Raw genomic sequence first — 21,622 nt, forward strand, 5'->3', positions numbered from 1 at the left:
TTGAGATAAAACAAAGGGTATCCTTATCCTAAATAATATGTATATGGTTTGTAATTGTCTTTATTCTTTTTGTAATTTAGAAAGTTCGGAATACATTTCTGCTCTGTGTGAATGTTAGTCTCCACGTGCCGCTTCCATTAGTCCGTGAATAGAGCAGTGCAAGGTGACATGCCAGAGCACAGTATGGGCCAATAGGCATATACTTATATTTCACTATGCAATTGTTTATTTTTAGTGTATTTTAGGCATGTCACTCCAATTTATGGATAAAACCTTTTGTCTCAAGCATGTGAAAAACAGAACCCTCACCTGTATTTAGGTTGTTTGTGATGTAGCTTAGTCCAGTATGACTGGGGTAAAGGGAGCGAATATTCAGTGGTAGAAATAAAGGAAATTGCAGCAAAGTTTTGCCCAAGTAAAGTTTTGCAGAGGAGTGAAGTTTTGGCGCTAAAATATCCCACCCAGCTCCTTATTTGCTTCTGTTTTCACAGAACCGTGTTTGACACAGTGTTTGTATGTTTGCATTACGCTGAATTGATAGTATATGAATAGAGCTGAGACGGCGATTATCATTCTGCTCTGTGATGTGGTTGGAGTATAAGAAGATCCCCCTTGAAATTTTCACCAAATAAGGAACAAATAATTTAAGTTTCAAAATTGTCGCTTATTTTTAGGTAAAGGCCAACTGTCCAGATTACTGTTCCGTCATTATTCTCCCAGATAGTGATAATTCTGATTTAAAATATCTAAATTTTATTACAAAAATATCTAGAACCACGGATAGATCTCCAAAATTAATAAAATCTATATATTCTGGGCCATTTCAGATGTTTAGTGTGTGTGGGTTTCTATGTAAATGACCACGTTGTATACGTAAAACCAGGTGGCTTGTGGTGGTTTATTGATGTTGCTTAACCACCAAACTGGTACGTGACTAATGCTGGGTTCTAGGTACTGGTCGAAGTGGAAATTTAGAAGTGGTGGTATAGAAAATGAGTGAATAGAATTCGATAACTTTACAATTCAAGCAGTAGGAGGAGTGGTGGTTATAGCATGCCACCCTATACACCTCCACCACTGCTTCCAGGTTAATATAAGATGGAGCTTGGAAAATGGTAAACCCGGTCAAAATATAGCTGATATACTATGGCAAATTATATATAACTGTTACCAATAAGGTTGGGGTTATTGTCTATAAGTGGAGGTAAATTAGTAATAAATGTACTACACATTTAAATATTCCCAAACTTTAACCCCTAGTTTACCTCGCTCGATGTGCTTGTATTTTTACAGACTATAGTGTATTTACAATAATTTGTACTACTTCTTTGCTTGTCATTTAGAGGTTATTATAGGCATATAACTATTCATTACCATCTCAACATATTAGGACATCTCCCAATTATGATGTCATATTTTACCACATGCTGGTGATATGTTTATATTTGCTACTATATACAAAATATGAACACAAATGGTCTCTATTTTTCTTTGTAAGTGAATACTTGGTGCCAGATATCTTTCTGGATTATAATGATAAGGATAACTAGAATTATAAGTATTCCATTTCCTTTTATAAATCTATAGCTTGCAAATTAAGCGGTATGATATTGGTTTTGAACCTAATGTATATGAATGTTGCCCATTATTTCATTCATTTTATCTAACATGAATGGTTATATTTAGGGTCCACAAGAACATCATAGGATTGCTGGATCAATGACTACCCAAGTTGTCTTTGGGTCACAAAGGCGCTCTTTAGAAAGTTTATAGCACTTAGCACACCTAAAAGCCTGTATTTTTGGCATTTGACATTTTCTTATGTTTTGCAAGAACATAGAAATTTCCATTTGATCATCGGCATTCCGCAGAAGTGTTCTTTATTCTCTGTTCAATGGCCATTACGCTAATTTTCTGTTTATCAATGACATGATGCATGATTCCACTCTTTCCAACCTTTTATGCAGTGATCATTAATGGCTCTATTTCACTCTGTGCTTATTTTACACTGGTAAATCTTACATTGTAAACTCTAATGAGCAGGACCCTCTGGCCTTTATAGAATATAAAACATGCTGCTTTCCTGGACCATTGTCTCTTCTGGTGCAAAAATATAGTAATTGAAAAGGGGTGCATTCCTAGTATGAAAATGGATTTATGGGTTATTAATGGGCATAATCTGGGTCCTGGCTTCTTTTGCACATCTTGCTGCTGTTTAATTGTTAATTGATTGGTGAATACAATGTGTACAGAGCAGTTACATTTTGCTTTTTGCAGAGTCTAACTACACTTCTGGTTTTTGCTCTTTTAAACTTCTAGCAATCTACTGTTATCTAAAGGAGAGACTGGACTGTTCCATGTAATGTTTCTCATTCCAAATTTTCTGTAACATTTAGCATGTTTAATTGCCATAATCTGACTTGAGGTGTTCTCCGTCATACCCTAAACACAGCAGAATGAATGTAATTATTGTAATCCTAGTTCTATTCATAGGCTATAAATTCTGTTAAATGCAAAGTTACTGATTCAACACAGCAGGTACTCCACCCAAATTTCCTAATATTTTTTTTTTATTTATTTTTTTGGGAGATAGCCCCAAATCGCAGACCCTGAGAGGGGTGAGCTTAAATAAAAATGGGCAGAGTTTCACCATGATGTGGGTGTTTGGGGTGGATTGGAGGCTGGGCTATGTTTTTTTTTCTCCTGACTTCAGAGGTATGGTTAAGCAAAAGCAGAACTCAAAGACTTTATTGCCAGAGCTTTTCACCTCTGCAGAACTACTGTTGTTCTGGGGAAACTACTGTCCTGCCACAAAACTCTGTTTACACCCATATTTTTTTTTTCTTCTCTAATCTGAAGATTCTTGTGCTCTTATTGAATGCTGGTTTTGCGTTAAACTGGCTTAGACAAATACCTGAAACAAAAGGAGCCGTCGCCCCTCTTGAATGTTTCTGAAAATTAAGAAATGCACAGAACTCTGCTGGCTGTCTGCCAAGAATAATGTAGTGAGTAGGAGAGGGGGCTGTGAAGGACCAGTCTAGCATCTTTTCAAGCTCACTTTGTATTGGCTGGCAGAATTCTGCAGCAGAAAAATCAGATATGTCAAGTGACTTTGTTTTTAATAGATTAGTGGTGTTCCTTAAAGTTTTACACTTGTTGTAAATAGTGTATGTTGTAATGAAGCTTTTTTTTTTTTTTATGTGTTTTGTGTAGCGAATGACAAACAGCAGCAGTTCCCCGAGCCTTCTGAATGACAGTGCCAAGGCATACACAGGCCATGGTAAGAGATAGTAGCTATGTGGTGCAAGGTAATGTTCACACCATAGACCTTTCTGAGCCTTAGGAAATACCAGAGAATGAGCATTCGACTACACTATTCAGAAATGCCACTTCAAAGAGCACGAATTTGTGGTAAAATAATCCATTCCCATAGAATCTTTATGTATTTTTTTATTTTGTTAGTCCACCTATACAGCCAAAGAGGGTATTAGTTGGGGGATATTTGGTACAATATTGTCTACAAATATATTTAAGCAGGACTGCCCATATTTATTATGTTGTGGAACTGTATTAGATACTACCTTTATTATTTTATCTAGTTCAACATAATGTTCACTGGTTGGCAAGGCTTTTTTCATAAATGAAAATGGATTATTTCCAGCATTAAGGCCTTGAGTGCTTTCCATGTGGTTGTGGCACATAGAATGTGAGCTGCATTTATTGCTGGATGGACACAACATACTTCTCTAGTAAAAGGAATCGTAGAGCGCTATATAGAAAGTGTCAACAGTATATTCATGAGCAGTCAGAGAGCGCTGGACTTACCTTGGACAGCAGACAACAGCACATGCTGTATCCTGTCCAGCATTTACTCTGAATGCTCACGTTTACTGTTCACATGTTTTTTTTTTTTTTCCAAAGGCTTTATTCATTTCTGTTTGCAGTGTCAGGTATGCTGCACTCACAAGTAATAAAAGGGAAAAGCACCTATGTAGACAAGCCCTAAAGATACCTTTGTGTAAAACGCACACAAATAAATCATGCAGTAGTGACTCTAGAGGCTTACACTGGTAGCAAGATTGTATAAATGTCCTGTAGGTAGGCCTGTCTGTAAGGGTTTCAGTGAGGGGTGTTTAGCACTAGTATATAGGTGTTCTGCAGAACATTTTTTTGTTCTTAATATAATGGTTCATTTACCAAAAACAGTATAACAACTCTGTAAGGAGCACTATCAGAAAATAAAGTTATTACAGAAATAAAATATAATTGAATCAGTATGGTATTGTTATGTTGCTAGTTTAGTTCATACAGTTGGGGAAACCCTCTGTATTGCCATAGTTGGTTGGACCTATGTTGTCTACAGGAGCTCACTTAAGGTATTCACAATTGCCAGTGGGTCCAGATACTGGTCTCTGGAGCTGTGGATAGCATTTATTATGGCAGCAGCAACAGATAACACCCAATCCTCTATAAAAAGAAGATGAAGACTGCCCCTTATGTTAGCAGAGGGCAAGGGATGACTGTTTAAAATTAGACTGATGTTTTCTTGCGTCATGTGGGGCTCCCATTTGGGGGTAGATGTAATTGAACCAAACACTTGAGCTTTGTATAGTTTTCTGTAAAGTGGATAAAACATAACTGACTGAGGGTAAGTCAAGAAGGAAGGTCGGCCAAAAAGATACCGTCGCTAGGGATAAAGTCTTGTTACTGTAACGACTCCTAAACATTTTAAATAGTTTGTGCTCTTCATTAGACCTGCAATGTACTAACCATATAATAATCTACTTTTTTAGATCCTTTAGGCTCTCCAGCCTCCAACCTCTTTAATGACTTTGCTGGTCTCAGCATTTCTCAAAGACGAAAGGTAGGCTATATTCATTTTTTATTTTTTTTTATTTTTTGTTCTTAGTATTCTTTCTAGGCATTCCTCTTTGGCTGGATTTCATCCTTGTCCTCTGTTGCATGATGATGATGATGATGATAATAATCATCATAATATTACGGTGTTCCACAAAACTGAACAATATCCAATTTGCAAAAACATAAAATTGGTCCTGTAAAAATGACCATTGGCACAATGCCAATTGATGTAAATTTATTCAGAACACATATACCATACATGTCTTGGATAGGCAGACAGTTAGAATTTAATTTGAATATTCAACATAAGAATAGACAGAATGACACCTAACGTACAGAATAATTGTGGTTGTAATTGTAGTCTATTTTTCATGATGCCTTCAGAATACAGAACAATAGAATATTGCCATACAGTATTCATGGGTCATCAGAGCTTAGTTTATGTTTCTTTGTGCTAAGATTATGGTACTCCCAACATTAAACAAAGAAGAACAGACTTATTATCATCCTTGTCCAATTTTGATATAGTTTAAAGGTGACTCTACCAGCGGTGTGGGTTTAAGACTTGGTTTGATGTGAGTAGTTGTGGGTCAAATTTTATTTTGTCTGTAAATTATACGCTAAACTACCTCTTCAAAGCTAACCCACATGGTGTGATATCACAGCACACAATGACAGCAATGCTAGCTAATCATCCATTGGATAATGCTTGGGACAGGCAGGAGGTGCGTTTGGAAGATGGACCTCCAACTGCACTGATGGTCTGCAATGGAGCCAAAAGTGATCCGGCCAGAGAGCCACCTGGCCAGATCTAATCACCACCATTCCTGGTATACACAACAAAGCAGCTAGGGTGAGGGAGTATGTATCAAACAGTTGACTATGTTTTAGTTGGAATCTTCAGCCCATGTTTCCCCACTATTGCGGATACCTCTCTTCCCTCGTTGCTGGCAGTGTGCTGCTGATGTATTCCTTACAGAGCCATTGGTTTCTCTCCCATTAAAATATGACCGTGACACTGGAGCAATTGGTGAACTGTTCAGCTTCACATTGGTGCTGCAGCTTAGTGGAGGCAGAACAGAATAGCCAGTTTAGTAAATTAAGTTTACAATGAACAAGGGTTAAAAGCTTTGACAACCCAACCATAGGAGGTAGACAGTGCAGCTCCAGAGCATCCAGTTGGAGAGCACTGATCTGAATGTATTACTCTACATTAACTTGCATAATAGGCGATATGTCTATGCTGTGCTCGTCGCGTAGAAAGTACATTTTAATTGTCTTAAGAAATCTGGAACAATTAACTCATCTGTGAGGCAACCAATCTGACTTCAACTAAAATTATCATGCTATACTGATCAAATCTATCATTAGTGCTTCTCTCATTGCTTGATTTTATTTATTTCTTACCGTGACACTTATAACTAGTGTTCAGGAAAGAAGTGCTGTGAGCCGTAGCAACATAATCAGACGTGAGGTCATGGTTACTGTTCACAGCTTGGAAAAAAAAAAGAATGTATAGTGAAATGCACACTAAGTGGTAGATTTGTCAGACCTTCTAAAGAGCAACAGTGGAAGTGCTGGCCATGGCAACCAATCAGATTCTAGCTATCATGTATCTAGCACATTCTAGAAAACGATAGCTAAAATCTGATTGGTTACTATGGGCAACACCTCAACTTTCTCGTTTGATAAAGCTGCCTCTAAGGGGCAGATTTAATTGTCAGCAGTGTGGCATGCACGTCATACTGCGCACGTTGCGGTAGGAATTACTGCTCCTTTTTTTTTCTCACCCCTCTCCGTGGATGTCCTGAGACACCTTGCGCCAATTTGAATCTCCCGTTATGTTTGACTTACAAAATTATAAGGCATCCGTGCATAACTGTTTTAGGACCCATAGTTTGTGTTAACTTTTTTTTTTGTTTGTATTATGTATTTCTTTTAAAATACTGTTCACTGCAGCTGACCTTCGTACATCATATGTGAGGGGACACTGAGAGAATCTATATTACATGTATCGCATTTGTGAAAGTTTTTACAACCTTGCTTGCACTCTGCCTAAATATGCACTCTCTTATATTAAGTTTGTCTGGAAGAAGCAAAAAATGTACCTTTTAAAAGTATTATCCGAAAACTTGGTTTCCACCTTCTGAGCACATGTGAAAAGTCTTTTGCATGGAGAAATAATGCAACTCCCTGCTAAATACAGATTGTGCAAACACCCTCAAATACTCCTTCTGTACCCCTTGAGTCTCCTTTTTATTAATCTATCACACACAATCTCTCTTGTATATGCTGGTAAATAATGGAGCACATTCCTACAACTAATGTCAGATCCAACCAAGCTCATTCCATTATAAAATGTTTTTACCTCTTGCAGATTCCTTCCGGGTTGGTCCCCAAATCCTAGCGCTTCTTCATAAAAACATAAACGTTTGTGCAAAGTGCGTAAGCACTGTGGTTGGAACAAGTCATGACTATTAATATCTTTACAGCATCATGTTGTCCTAGCCACTTAGCCTTTCTAAAGATCTATAGTGTAACGCAAGAGAAGTTTCTCTACAGTTGCTCATAAAATAAATGCCAAGCTTATTGTATAGTAGTATACTTAACAGTTCTGTTTTTACAGCTTTGTATCAAATTGTGCAGAATCACAAGTCTGACTTTATACACTCCAGGGTCACCTTGCTCCTTTTCTACCTTTTTTTTGTAATTCTTGAAGGAACAACTTTAACACTTAGTTCTCTAATCAAATGTTAGCGTGTCAAAATGTACTTCTCTGTATGGAATGCAGCCAGTTCTCCTTATTATGGCTTAGATGAGATTGTCTGAGGGATCACTGATGCCTATGGGCATAGTGATTCGTATGACCACTACTCGTTCACTGCTTGGTGCACCTTATCTATGGTGTAAAATACTCCAGAATTTACCACGTGTAAAATGTGAGGAAGCGGCTGGCATAGGAAAGAAGTGTGCTTTAGTGTCAGCAAAGGGAGAAATGGTAAGTGGCCCAGAGTGTAGATAGCCACAGGAGACACATCTCTAGCCAGGTGCATCTCTGTTCAGGGAGTTTCCTCAATGTTCACGCATTCTGCAATCACCCAATGTGGAGGTGAACACTACAGGAAAATAGGACTCTCACAGATGAAGAGATGTTAACTGAACAGGTAAAAAGTTTGCAATTTTTTTTTTGAGAGGTTCGGGAAGCTTTGCACATGTAGCGTGTTCCCTGAAACATGTAGCAACACTTTGGGTCCTGGTTCCTGGACAACTGCTAAACGTCCAAAGCTTATATAGCCTCTGCCAGAATTTGTAAGAGCGGGGTTTGTTTTTTTTAATAATATCTTTTCCAATAAATGAACCTTGCTTGATCTGTGTGAGGCTTATTTTTTTTCTCTAGCACTCTCCATATTGTTATAAATAGGAATCCATTATGGCAATCCTATTTTACAAGTGATACTAAGGAGCTCTGGCTGCAACTTTTCTTGACCTAAATGTGCTCTTCCAGTTTTGCAGCAAAGACCCTGTAGCTATCATAGGCCTGCGGTATCTGCTGTTTATTTCAGACGCTGGGGTTTGGACCACATGTGAAATGATGATGATGATGATGATGGACGTACATGGTCATTAGTATAAGTAACCTTATATTTAATTTAATAGAAATGACATGTCTCTTTAAAAGGAAGGCCTGATTTCTTCAATCAATTCTTGGTTCAGTGAGAATTTTGTATTTTAATAGATTTTCATATCTAATGTGCAAGACCAGGATCTTGTGTTGTATTTACTGTATTGTACTGTTATACCATGTACTGTCTTGTTTGCCCTCTGTACGGCTCAGCCGACCACATGCAGCTCCCTATAAATAAAGGTTAATAATACATGTATCCTGTTTTCAGGCTCCCAATCCTACTGCCAGTGAGTTTATCCCCAAAGGAGGATCCACGTCACGATTGAGTAATATGTCCCAGTCTAACATGTCTGCCTTCTCTCAAGCGTTATTCTCCCATCCATCTATGGGAGGTCCTGCTGCAGCTGGTCTTGCTCCAGGTAATATTTACCATTTGTTTGGAAACATGCAGTAAATGGGATGTAACATTAGACACAATATGGAAGCTGCCTTTAACACTAACAACTTTCATTGACTCTTGTGACACATTACGTATTTGAGATTGAGAAGATAGAAGTCCAAGTTCAACCTTTAATAAATTCTAGATGTGTAGATTTAGATCTAACCCCACAAGAGGAGAAGCACTCCTTCCTGATGACATGCATGGCACTCAGATTAATGCTGTTGAACAATCACCCTAAATGTTTAATTTTGTTATCATTCCTTGTAAAATTGGTAACCAGTCTTTTTTTTTTTTTTTTTTTTTAATCCATCCTGTGATCCTGCCATTATTTCTGGTAATGAATTCCATAGTCTGGCTACCCGAACAGTGACAAATTCCTTTTCAGGTTGATGGTAGAAACTTTGTTCAGTCTAACTGGATGCTACCTTGTCACGTTTTACAGTTCTACATGTACAAAGGTCGTCATAAAAGTCTTTGTATTGTCCTTAAATACATTTGCAGACACTTAATTTGGTCACCACCTCTAAGGCACTTTCTCCCTCCCATCAGCCCCCTAAAGTAAAAAACCTCAGATTGTCAAATTTTCATTAGAATGTAACCCCTCCTTTTTAATAATCTTTCTGACACTGGGTGATACTACTCAGTTCATTGTTACTAGTATACACAGGCCTTTCTCATCTTCGTTCTTCTAGTCCATGTGATTTATAGGCAGCACAATTGTTGCCACGGCCTAAATGCTGTACGTCACATTGATCTACATTAAATCTCATCTGCCATTTCTATTCCCAACTCATCATTTGGTCCAACTTCTTCTAGAGTGAATTAATGTCCTGCTCTGTGTTAAGGTTACTAGACAACACAAAGCTTTGAAAGATTATGTCCAAAACCAATGATCAGTTTTTATTGAAAATGAGGAATAGAACAGGGCCCAGTACTGATCTGAGGCACCCAATTAATGGGCTTGGCTCATTTTGAATAATTCATATAGAACCCTAATCAGCCAGTTACCTACTCATACTTTGTGTTTTATCTGCCATTTTTGTCTATATTTTCTTGGGTTTGAGTTTGCTGTTTTTTTCTATCCTTCCTAAATATGCTGGCCTTCCCTTGTCACGGGTAGAAAACCGGACATACTGGAGGAGCGAGTGGAGACTGGGACAGTTGTGAGGGTGAATTAGTGTGAGTAGTATCTGCTGGAGTAGGGTAAGCTCTAATAAAAAATATGGGTTTTCTGATGGAGTCTGAACATTGTAGGGAATTCCATAACTGGGTAGCAGCACGGGAGAAGTCTGGTGATCACCTTGCTGGACTACCTACAGAAGATGTGGTCCATGTCATAGGTAGATCTAGGAGGGCGAGAGGGAGAGTATTTTTAATTGAGATTTGAGAGTATGATGTGGTGTTGAGAGCTTTGTAGGTAAAGTGAGTAATTGGATTCTGAAGGACACAAGGGAGCCAGTGTAAGGATTTGCTATATTTTGTGGCAAATATGAAGTGGTTGGGCAGAAAATTTTGGTAGCATCTTGGGTAAGAAAAGTGTGTTTTCTGGCATTATTTCTAAGGTGGAGGAGGCAGGACTGGAAGGAAGGCAGGACTACATTATTCCTCACTGTATGTGATGAATAAAGTAGAAGGCCGAGACCTGTGTGACACACACAGGACACTTGGACGACTGGTATTGGGGTGTTTATTGACGAAGAAAGATTTGAAGGGAGCTGGTGACTTTGGGATGAAGGAAGATATGTTTTGTTTTGGATATGTTGAGCTTTAAGTAGCAGTGGTACATCTATGTAGAGATGATATAAATTTTTGGTTACACAAGATACTAAATAAGGGGACAGATCAGGGGAGGAGAGGTACATTTGGGTGTCATCAGTGTACAGGTGATACTGGAGGCTGAATGAACAAAAGAAGAGGTATACAGTGAGGTAAGTAGAGGGCCAAGAACAGAGCCTTGTGGATCCCCAACAGATGGTGGGAGTTGAGGGGAGGATGTACCAGAGGTACAAACACTAAATGAGGGGTTTGATAGGTAGAAAGTGAACAGGAAAGCACTCACAAAGGCCAATAGTGTGTGTAGCAGAAGAGACCTTCCATCTGCTTCCGACGCTCAACCAGGGTGTACTAAAGTGGCTGGGTCCTGCCGTGCTCCCAATCTATCTAGTTGCTCCATAGTGTGCCCAACATGAAGACCTTGGAGAGAGCAAATATATGGCTTAGTCTTGGTGACAGATTACCCTCTCTCTCCTTAGAATGGTGTCCCTTACCACCACCTCTTTGACCTTATGCTTATTACTTTTCTTACTAGTGCAGTCATTCCCCTGTCTACTAGATGTATTCTGCTCCATAAGTCATCCCTACTACCAGCCACTTTACCTTATTTATTGGGGTAAAGGAAATGGGGACTAACTTCTGACATTCTTTCCTCTTCCCCTTCTTACTGGTTTTGTTAATTGCATTTGACAGACTAGCAGATAGAAGTTATATATGTATATCCTCTTCCTGGAAGTACTTGGATAGCATTGTGCCATGCTTTGTGTTTGAGAGAACTAACATGATGTAATCAAAATCGAAGGGACTGTTTTAATTAATTTTTACAAGTGGAGAATGTGTTTTTGATTTGATGACTTACATTCACGACCGTTCTGTCACTAGAATGACTTACCTGCAGTATACAAGCACTTGTAGTATTAGAGATGGCTTTATTCTTAGTGGAAACTTAATCCCTTTGGTCTATTCTCCTTTAATTTGTTGTATAAAGTAAAGTATTTTACAAATGTGTTTAACTTGTGAATGAGGCATCACACAGTGATGTCCTTTTGTCTCAATAAGAGGGAATAGCTTGGCAGCATATTCTTCCCCTTTAAACTGTGTGCTTCAGTTGAGGAACAAAATTGAGGAGAAACACAAAAATAAGTGTTGTGTACGTTCTCCTGAAGCATTTTGTTACTCTAGAATGTAAGCACGAGAGATTGAAATGGCCATCTGTAATCTGGACACAGAGCTGTGTTTATGTTGGGAAATCGGCAGTTCTGGATGGATATTCGCCAAGAGACTTTTAAGAAGGAGGTTGCATTTCTCCTACAGTTTTTAATCCCTTTGGACCACCCACTGTCTTTCTATGTCACACCTCTCCCACTCTCATATGATTTAAATGGCAGATGTGGGGAATCCTTTGTGGGCGTTAGGAGGGAGTTCCTGATTGGATCTCCCCTGACACCAAAACTATTACCCTGGATCTAATGTTTGCTTACATGCATACAGCTAATGGTGCCAGATAACATTAGAGCTAATAGTGTTAGTGTGTCATTGTGTACATCAGTCATTGTATGCGACACTCCCTCATTCTGCAGTGATTAGGTATAAAGCAGGCAGTCTGTATACCAAATGATGTTGGCTTACGTTTTCTTGTAGCTTACATCGTTCCCAGCCCCACTGTTCTATGTAGATGGTGTATAACTTGGAACATATAGAAGTAGAACATTTGCAGTTGATGACATGGGATATCCTGAAGTGTCTGTTATGCCAGTTTTAAAACTTTGCCATAAACAGAAAAGCGGGTGTTCCAAATTCCAATGTATAGTTATTGGCACACATACCATTCTAGAGAAAATCTTTTGGAAAAGCTGCTATGTGGCCTAGATTAAAGATGTGTATTTGCCTTTCACTCCTTTGTAATGTCTTTGTTTTAAGCTGCTGGTTTTAGATTTTAGGTGACAATGTACAGGTGTGTTCTCCGTAGTATGCTGGAGAACTGGAACCCTACGTCATGTGTTCCCCAGTCTGACCTGTAAGCTGTGCACATCCCTGCTCTTGTATTCTAGCCGTATTATCTGTTCTCAAAATAACTTTCTGCACTTAGAACATCTTGTTTTTGTGTCATGGTCGTTTATTGTTTAATTGACTGAACTCCTCACTTCTCCTTTTTGGGGCTCACCATGACATTACGTATATGAAAGTGATATAAGAAGTGAAATTTGTGGTCTATTATGGTGACACAGGTAGACTGATCTCTGTAGTATTAGGGGGCAGGGGGGGTTTTAACCCTTTTTTATTTTCATAAACTATTGGCAATTAAATTAGTAACCTCAACATGACATCTGATTTTGTTTTAATGCAGATACTTTTTCAGTACGGTTTCTTTTTTTTTTTTTTGCATTATGCGCTCCATGAATTTTATGCTTGTTGTAAATGTTACATTTAGAGTTGTAGAACAAGGAAATGGCTTATGTTGTTGTTTTCAGTTCTCCCTTTCCGTCCCATCCATATGCAGTGTAACACACGTGAGAAATGTGTGCTTTGTTCTAGAAAAGTGTTTTTGCTCTAGAAGAAGACCCTTTTCCTCCTTTTTTAGTTTACTATTACATATGGACCAGTATTTAGCGTGTTACGTAAGTTACTTTGCACTCTGAACTTCTGATGGGCCAATGATTTATCTTGTGGCGGTATCCTCTTTATAGGATATAGCTATCCTAAGGTCACCGCCAGTGATGGCAGTACATTTACTGTGCGCTGAGGGCATGTTATGTTGGCTATATTAGTTAGACAAAAGAGGGGAAAAAAAAGTTTGGACCATTTTGCTAATGTGAATATTGCATGTATAGTGATTTTTTTTTTTTTTTTTTTTTCTTTTGCAAGCCTTTATATAGCTTCTGCAAAGGGACTTTGTAGAGTTAATTAGATAAAATAAACAGATTAAAGAACAGTTATTTCTGTTGTCCCCGTAATACCCTTACCACTTAAGAGTGTTAATCATTTGTGATGCTCTCACAAGAACGTGACTTGGGAGCAGGGAGTCTCACTAGGGATACAGCTTGATGAGCTTGGGAGAGTAGCCAAGATCTGGTAGACCTCTAATGAAAAGCAAGAAAAGTGGAAACTGCTACATCCTCTCCAATCTCCTCCTATTCTGTTTAGAGAGCAACACTCCAGAATAGGATTTCCCATGTGCCAGGCTCAATTAATTAAAATACATCTTTGAACAGAGTGCTTTTAAAGACAGGAAGCCTCGTGTGCAGGAATAAAAGATTTCTCCCCTTACGACTGTCTTCGGTTCCGATAATCTCCTAAACTTGTAGCAACCAATGAATTTTTGATTTAAAGAACGCCAACAAAACAGTGTATTTGTTACGCTGACTAGACAATCTCTGTGCCGTCCCATTGGCTTTGTGGGCACATTTGCTATATTCACTCAAAATGGTATTTAATTTCATCTTTGCAGCAATCTCTTAGTAGACATACAATTTTATACAACATCTAAACAATGTTTGGGATGCCGCTTGGAGACTTGCCAACAATACCTCCAACCGCAGCTGTGTGGGAGTCCCCAGGGACTGTTGTATTTCATGTACTCTGCAGATGGTAAGTTGACGGGGTTTCAACCTCTATGTCCTAAAACTTTCTGTTCCATCTCTGGTTTGACGTGTTGGTAAACAATGAATAGGTAGTTTCCACTGGTTGAATGAGAGCGAAGATTTAGAATTTAGAAACAAGTAAAGATTGACTAATCGCCCATTCGGTGCCGGAATATTTCAATTTTCATACGTAATGTTTTGTATTTTTTTTTTTTTTAATTTATTTTTTTATTTGAAAGTCGCATGAAATTCTCATTTAACAGTGTATACCTATAATTGCATTTGATCTTCTACTACATTTGGAGGATATGTGGAATAGCATTTTTCCACCTCTGCAGTAGGTTGTCGTGTTAGAGAAGCACTGTTCTAACAAACAGCAGAGTAAGTGATGACGTCAGACTTGCTCTGTAGAAATGCCCCCTGTGGATAGCCCTATTCTTACACAGGGGGGAGGTAACTGATGTCACAGTAATTTAAATGTCGCTTTGTCCTAAAAGGATCTGACACAGATGAAACGGTCTTAATGATGTTGCAGGATCTTCAGCTGGCTGTAATAGTGGGGCTTAGAGATGAGTGAAGGTGCCGTAAGACTATTTTAGTTATGCTTGTGTTTGGTCATCTGCTGAGTGGTATCCTGTACTGTTTGCAAAATGTCAAGCAATGGGGAATTTACAATCTGTAAGTAGAGCCAACATGACGACAATATTGTGCTCTGTGGCGTGATTGAGATAGGAGTAGGTAATGCCACGCTAAACGCTTAAGGTGAACTCCATTTTTGAAAGGTGTAAAAACCTGAGCGTAATGGGTCTGTTTTTTTTTTGTTTAGTTTATAGAATGTTTTAGCTTTTAATGTATGTGTTGAAAACACTAAATAAAGATATTTGTTTTTAAGAAGCAAAGCAAAAAAAACTCACTCATGCCTAAATGTGAAAGGAGGAAAATTAATTTGTGGAGGAGTTGACATTTTGGCTTAGTTCTAGTGGGGAGACGATACTTCACGTTCATCAGAGCTGTAATAGCGAGTCACACGAAGACTAATGAGTTTTACCTTCATGGTTCCTATCTGAAGTTCAGTTTTGAGGTTTATTGGTACTTTTTATTGTACAATTATCTAATATATATAAGCCTAGCGGCATGTGTTAGTGTGTGTGTTAGTGTGTGTGTGTGTGTGTGGGAAAAACTATTTTCTCAGAAAGGGCTCATCCAATTGACCTGAAATTTGGTATACTGAAATTATTTGACAAAAAAATTATAATAGTGACGTCAGTTAACTTCCATCATCCCCCCTTCCCCCCCATCCCCGTGGGAGGGGTAGTAAAGGCTAAATTTACCAGTTGAGGGCTCAAACTCTTGACCGTGTGGGTATTTATTTACCAGAGCCTGTGTTTGGTCATGGACAATTGTATGTCTCATTTTCACGAGTACGGAGAAGCAGTGATGTGAAAGTGCAGGTTATGAATACTGCCCTTCAAGGAAGACCGATTGAGCACAGCGATAGGTGTTTAGCAGAAACGTTGTGTATCGAGAGGTTTTAGAACAGTAAGACGATGGAGATTAAGGATGTGGCGATGAAGGATGATGTGATGGAGAAGAATGATGAGGTGGTGACATGTGGACAAAACCACGTTAAAAAAGGGCGCTTACGTCGGGAAGTAACGCTCTTCCCCTGAGGAGGCCTGGCCTAGCCCCAAATGCATGACAAGAACCTTTTTAACACCTTAAGTAGCTTGATTTGACTAGAATGCATGAGTATCATGCACGGGTTAACTTGTTTATTATAATTATCTTTTATATAAAGCCAAAATATTACGCATTGCTTCATGGAGGATGTTTTAATATTTACATTAGTCCCTGACTTCATTGCAGATTCAAGTTACTCACACACTGTTGTATTTCATCAGAAGCCTTTCCATGCTTAGCTTTTGTTATATGTGCACTAAAGCTATAAAAAAGGCTCAATGGTGCGAAAAATATAATAAATAAAACTTTAGGAAATGCCCTTTATTTATGAATGTGCCTTGACATGTACATTGAACATGTTGGGACAAGTTTTAGTTGTCCATGAACGAGGTGCATTAACTGTTTCCTGTTGCAAATGCTTGCGCTATATATACAAACAGCTGAAAGTTGCACTAGGGAGTTTCGCTCCACTGATGCTGTACAGGAATGGGCTGTTGGCCAAAAAAAATTTTTTAAACATTTTAGAAAATTACATTTTTTCCAATTTTCTTTTTTTATGCATAGTAGTAAAATGTTAGAAAAATAAGTCTGCATTTACCTAGGTAATCAGGGAAGGTGGGCAAACATTGGCATTCGCTGCAACTGTGCACCTGTTCAGTCTTGTATTTTGCACATTGTGAGCAATACAGAGTACCCAACATGTCTTCGGGTATATACAGAGGTGTAGATTTGAAATGGAGCACACGTTTTTTTCCAGTGCATGTTACGTGGTTGTGTTTTGACATGAGCTCTGGTTTTTTGTTTTCCCTATTTTGTCTGTTTTAGGGATGTCCCTATCGGCTGGGTCTTCCCCACTTCATTCCCCTAAAATTACACCCCACACATCGCCTGCCCCACGACGAAGAAGCCACACACCAAACCCAGCCACTTACATGGTGCCCACCAGTGCCTCAACGCCAGTGACAAATTCCGTTTCCCAGCCCCCGTCTGCAGGACAGATCATTCAGAAAGAGACTGTGGGCGGAACAACCTATTTCTACACAGACACCACTCCAGCGCCACTCACAGGAATGGTACGTGCATTACATCACCCTGAGAACTAACCTGCAATTCTGTCAGCGTGTGACATTCACTGTATTCAGATGGTGTCACTGATGCCTGGAATTCGTTATTTCACCTGTACTTTGCTTGTAGTCTTCATGCATATTCTCTTTTAGCTGTTTTTGGCTAATGATTTTGCTTTGTTACATGAAGTAATTCAAATTGTGATCTGACGTTTTGTATTTTTTTTTACAAATTTTTATTTTACCCCACCAAAGGTTTTCCCAAATTATCACCTTTACCCTCCTACTGCTCCTCATGTTGCTTACATGCAGCCAAAAGCGAATGCACCTTCCTTCTTCATGGCCGATGAGCTCAGACAGGTATGTGCGAAAGATCTTTATCCTGTAATGCCTTTAAATTTCTTATTTATTGTGTACATGCCTCCCCTCCACTGTCTGTGCTGTCATGCCATGTATTTGTAAATCATTGAATGTTTTATTTTGTTAACCTGGAGATAGATTTATATTCCATAGCAGTTTGCAATTGGGAACAAACACAGTAGTAACTGTACTAGGTATTACAAACTGAGAGATAAGAGGGCCCTGCTCGCAAGCTTATAATCTATGGGACAATGGGAGTTTGATACGTGAGGTTAAGTGCTACATATTGCACATAGGTCCTGCCAGATTGCAAGGGGAAAGAGTTTTCAGGGAACAGGTGAAGGTTTGGAGGCCAGAGGAAAGTTGTTGTGTTGAGGGTGGTATTCCACAGTGTGGGTACAGCCTGAGAAATGTCCTGTAATCGTGAGGAGTGTGGATGTGACGCCCTGATCTTGAGCAGAGTGGTCTAGTTGAGATATTTTGAAACAAGTAAAGAGATGTATGTTGGTGCAGTGTCTTTTTTGGCCTTGTATGTTGAAAGTAGTTGGAAAAACATGCTGTCTGGATTTTCAACTACACCAATTATAAAATACTTCTACCAAATTCCCATCACTCATGTTCCCATCATTACAACTGTGAGTGTGCAACATGAGGAAAGGCGTCCAACCCCACCTCCTTATCTGCTTCCAAGTGTGAGGGAAGTGGGTACCACCGTGTGTAAGGGCTGCAGATGAGGCAGTGTCTGATTGTGTGAGCCATGCTTCTGCCAGAAGGCTGAGGTTGTTCGAGAGGAAGAGGTCATGGATGGAGGTTGGATTGCTACAAACAGAGCGTGCTTTCAGTAGGGCACATTTACAGGAACTTGAAAGTGATGGGAGACAGGTGGTATATTTGAGGCTCGCTGGATTTGTTTAGTGTTCTGCATTTGGATGATTTGTATTGGAGAGGGGGAAGGGCGTCTGCATTTGGTCATGTATATTGCCAGCTAACACAAGCAAGGAGATTGTAAGATGTGTGAGGAGTTGAGGATGTTACAGTTGAGTAATATAGCTGGGGGAAAAGCCCATGAGTATTAGAGAGGAGAAGTGCTGGGGTAATGTGAATAAAGGATTTATAATTGGAAGGATAACAAGAATAACAATGTGAGAAACATTGTTGTAAATTGAAAATAACTGACATGAGAGGCAAATAAACTAAGGAAATGAAGGAAAATGAAATAAAATGACCAAGTTGCTCTGTCCAGTGCAGTGAGAGGAGACCTGCAGCGGCAGCTGGAGACTTTGTTTGTCTTCAGATGTTTCTTAAACTAATTTCACTACACTGTCATTAAATCAATTTAAATTAGCAGCGTATTAGATTAAACATAATTTTCTTGAATTCTTCCTTTGGTTACTTTTTATGCAAAAGAGCAGCCACAAAATCTAATCACCAAGTTCCCCAGACTATGGAAGAGCATTTATATGTACTTAGTGCAGTGTTGGCTAACTTGTGACACGCCAGGTGTTGTGAAACTACAAGTCCCAGCATACCCTTCCAGCAATAAGCTGCTACATATTGGCAAAGCATGCTGGGGGTTGTAGTTTCACAACACCTGGAGTGTCACAGGTGAGCCAACACTGCCTTAGTGTTGCTAGTTATAGGGTCAGATGTAATGGTATAATTTTTTTTTTTTTTTTTTTTTCCTTGAGACTTCCCATATTTTAAGCACTACTAAATGTAATGCAATTTTGTTGATGTTCCAGCAGATACTTAGTTACTATAACCATCTTTATCATGCAATCAGTAACTTAAAAAACCCCCACTTCATTACATCCCCAAAACTAAAACATTTTTTTTTAATACATAGTTTATTGGATTACATTTACCATTTAACTTTAAATGGCCTGTAAGGCATTTGGCCACTGACTATTTTGAAGTGAGAATCTTCTTGATATAGTTTAAAGTGAACACAATGCCTACAATGTAACATTACTGTGTCACCATGTTAATTTGCTCTGAAAAAGGGAATTCATAGACCTTAATAGAACAGTGCCACCTGGTGTTCAAAATATGTAAAATTATACACTATTTGCATAGTTAGAAAAAGAACCCGCATGTATCGGACATGGAGTTCTTTTGTTTAAATCACCAGGAAAGTACACAGCAAATGGCTTGTAATGAGTTGTAGCACATTTGCATGTTCATAGATAACCCCATATATTTGCTGTCATTTTTGAATTTGCATTGGTTCAAACTTCTAAAACTACCGAATATCTAACCTCTTAAATATGTAGATTATATTCCCAGCATGATACCATGCAATGTCTCCTTGATGCATGAAATTTAAATTGTGTTGTCCTATAACCAATGGCCATACTTTACTGTGAATTCTATGGGGATCTATGTATTGTCCTTGCAGCATCTTACTGGACTGTTCCTGCTCTGAATAATGTACTTTAGCTAAGATTTGTTTGCTTTAACTTTTTCTCTAGGAGTTGATAAACCGGCATTTAATAACGATGGCTCAGATTGATCAAGCAGATATGCCTGGTAAGTTTCTGTGTTTCTGTGTAAACACTTTTTATAGAAGCATTTTATATTAAGTGAACGATGCCTCAGATTGTTAAGCAGTGACTCCTAAATAATATATAAAAACGTATGCCCCTTCATCAAAAGTCACTGAAGAGAACTTGTTTTAATAATGTTATTAAACTGCTCTTTTCTCAATGGGGTGGTACTTTTAATGGAAATGTCAGATTTTAAAGAAAATGGAACATCTTAGCTACTATGTTGGCTAAACTGCACTAAAACTGAATATCCATTATTCACCTCCATGTTTCCTCTTGGCTGTCACTTATATGTCATTCGCAGTACCGTCCGTATAGATTATATAAACGTAGCATATAGAAGCACAGAGATCTGCATTAAGAAACTGTATCCCCCACTAAGCCCCCTCTTCCTGTGACCGTGTGATTCATCGACTCAAACTGAGCATGTCACTGTGACTGACTAAAGATTAGACAAATGACAGACGTTCACGTCTCGCATCCTTTATAAAGCCAGCAATACACCGCTGCCTCTGACCCAACTCCGTCACAAACATAGCGTACTGTGATGTGCCAGTGACACGTTACTTATTTCTGTAGGGAATATAGCTTACTGCACCTGGAAGAATGAAATCTCCTTGCCCCCTGCTGATTCCTGCCCACAGGGGATGATTGACGGCCCCCTCCACTATAGCCGGTAGAGATGGGAGGAAGCATCTCACCAAATTATCCAGAAGGGATTTTCATAGTGTAGGAATTTTATCATAAAAATTGATGATACAGCAGCAAACCCTACAAAGTTTATTGCCTGTTATATTTTACTACTAGCAAAATCCCATTTACAATTGCTTTTTAAATCTATCCCTGGTAATGTCTTCTGTACTGGAATAACTGTGGCCAGTGTGGTTTATGTGAATAGGAACCTAAAGTGCACTAGAAGTAATGAGGATGTAACCATTCCCCAAGTTCTCCATCCGTTCAGAGAACATAGATGTGTATTTTGCCTATGAGATTTTTAGGTAGTTTTTTAGATTTGACCTTGATGCACAAGTTGTTAGTGTGACGGTGCTCTGTTTCTTTCTAGCTGTACCTGCAGAGGTAGACAGCTACCACAGCCTCTTCCCGCTGGAACCTCTGCCTCCTCCTAACCGGATACACAAGTCCAGCAACTTCGGGTACATAACGTCATGCTACAAAGCTGTAAATAGCAAGGATGATCTGACCTACTGTCTGCGAAGAGTCCATGGTGAGATTGCATGGCTGTACCATGAAAGGGTCTGATGTGGGCCTGTCCCCAAAACCTGCATTAAATGAGTTGCTAATTACATTTTTGCCGACACTCATCTCTAAACTTGTTAACCTGACATTTAGGGACAATGTGTTATTAAAACATGGTACTTAATCGCCCTGGCATTGACAGACATTTTTGGTATTTCATTGTTTTTTTTGTGCACTTAGAGATGAAGGCCGTTTCAGTACTTCATGTTTTTGTGTCCATATAGGGGTGTTTATACCGTGTTTTATGACTCCTCTCGCATGTTTCTTTTTGGTGATATCGTTATTGCATGTTTAAAAAAAAAAACCACCAGTAACAAATGTGGAATTATATTATAACCACATATATTAATAATTTGCATTAAACCCACCAGTCAGAATATCCCAAAACATGCCCTGTTTATAAGAACAGGATTGAAAACAAATGTCAACCTCGT

At 38.8% G+C, this 21,622-nt stretch overlaps 2 protein-coding genes across 2 annotated transcripts in view; one reads left to right on the forward strand and one right to left on the reverse strand.

Moving 5' to 3' along the window:
- Positions 1-21,622, reverse strand: part of SLC46A3 (solute carrier family 46 member 3) — a 511,104-nt gene that overhangs the window by 81,181 nt on the left and 408,301 nt on the right. The window lies entirely within an intron of this gene.
- PAN3 (poly(A) specific ribonuclease subunit PAN3) overlaps positions 1-21,622 on the forward strand; it is a 45,830-nt gene that overhangs the window by 9,547 nt on the left and 14,661 nt on the right. The window contains exons 3-9 of the mRNA XM_075198942.1: positions 3,214-3,280; positions 4,794-4,864; positions 8,754-8,904; positions 16,787-17,034; positions 17,281-17,385; positions 19,857-19,914; positions 20,995-21,156. Of these exons, the coding sequence (XP_075055043.1) occupies positions 3,214-3,280; positions 4,794-4,864; positions 8,754-8,904; positions 16,787-17,034; positions 17,281-17,385; positions 19,857-19,914; positions 20,995-21,156 (862 nt within the window). The remainder of the gene's footprint in view (positions 1-3,213; positions 3,281-4,793; positions 4,865-8,753; positions 8,905-16,786; positions 17,035-17,280; positions 17,386-19,856; positions 19,915-20,994; positions 21,157-21,622) is intronic.

This window comes from Mixophyes fleayi, chromosome 2 (genome assembly GCF_038048845.1).
Source record: "Mixophyes fleayi isolate aMixFle1 chromosome 2, aMixFle1.hap1, whole genome shotgun sequence".
In the NCBI taxonomy this organism is placed as follows: Eukaryota; Metazoa; Chordata; class Amphibia; order Anura; family Limnodynastidae; genus Mixophyes; species Mixophyes fleayi.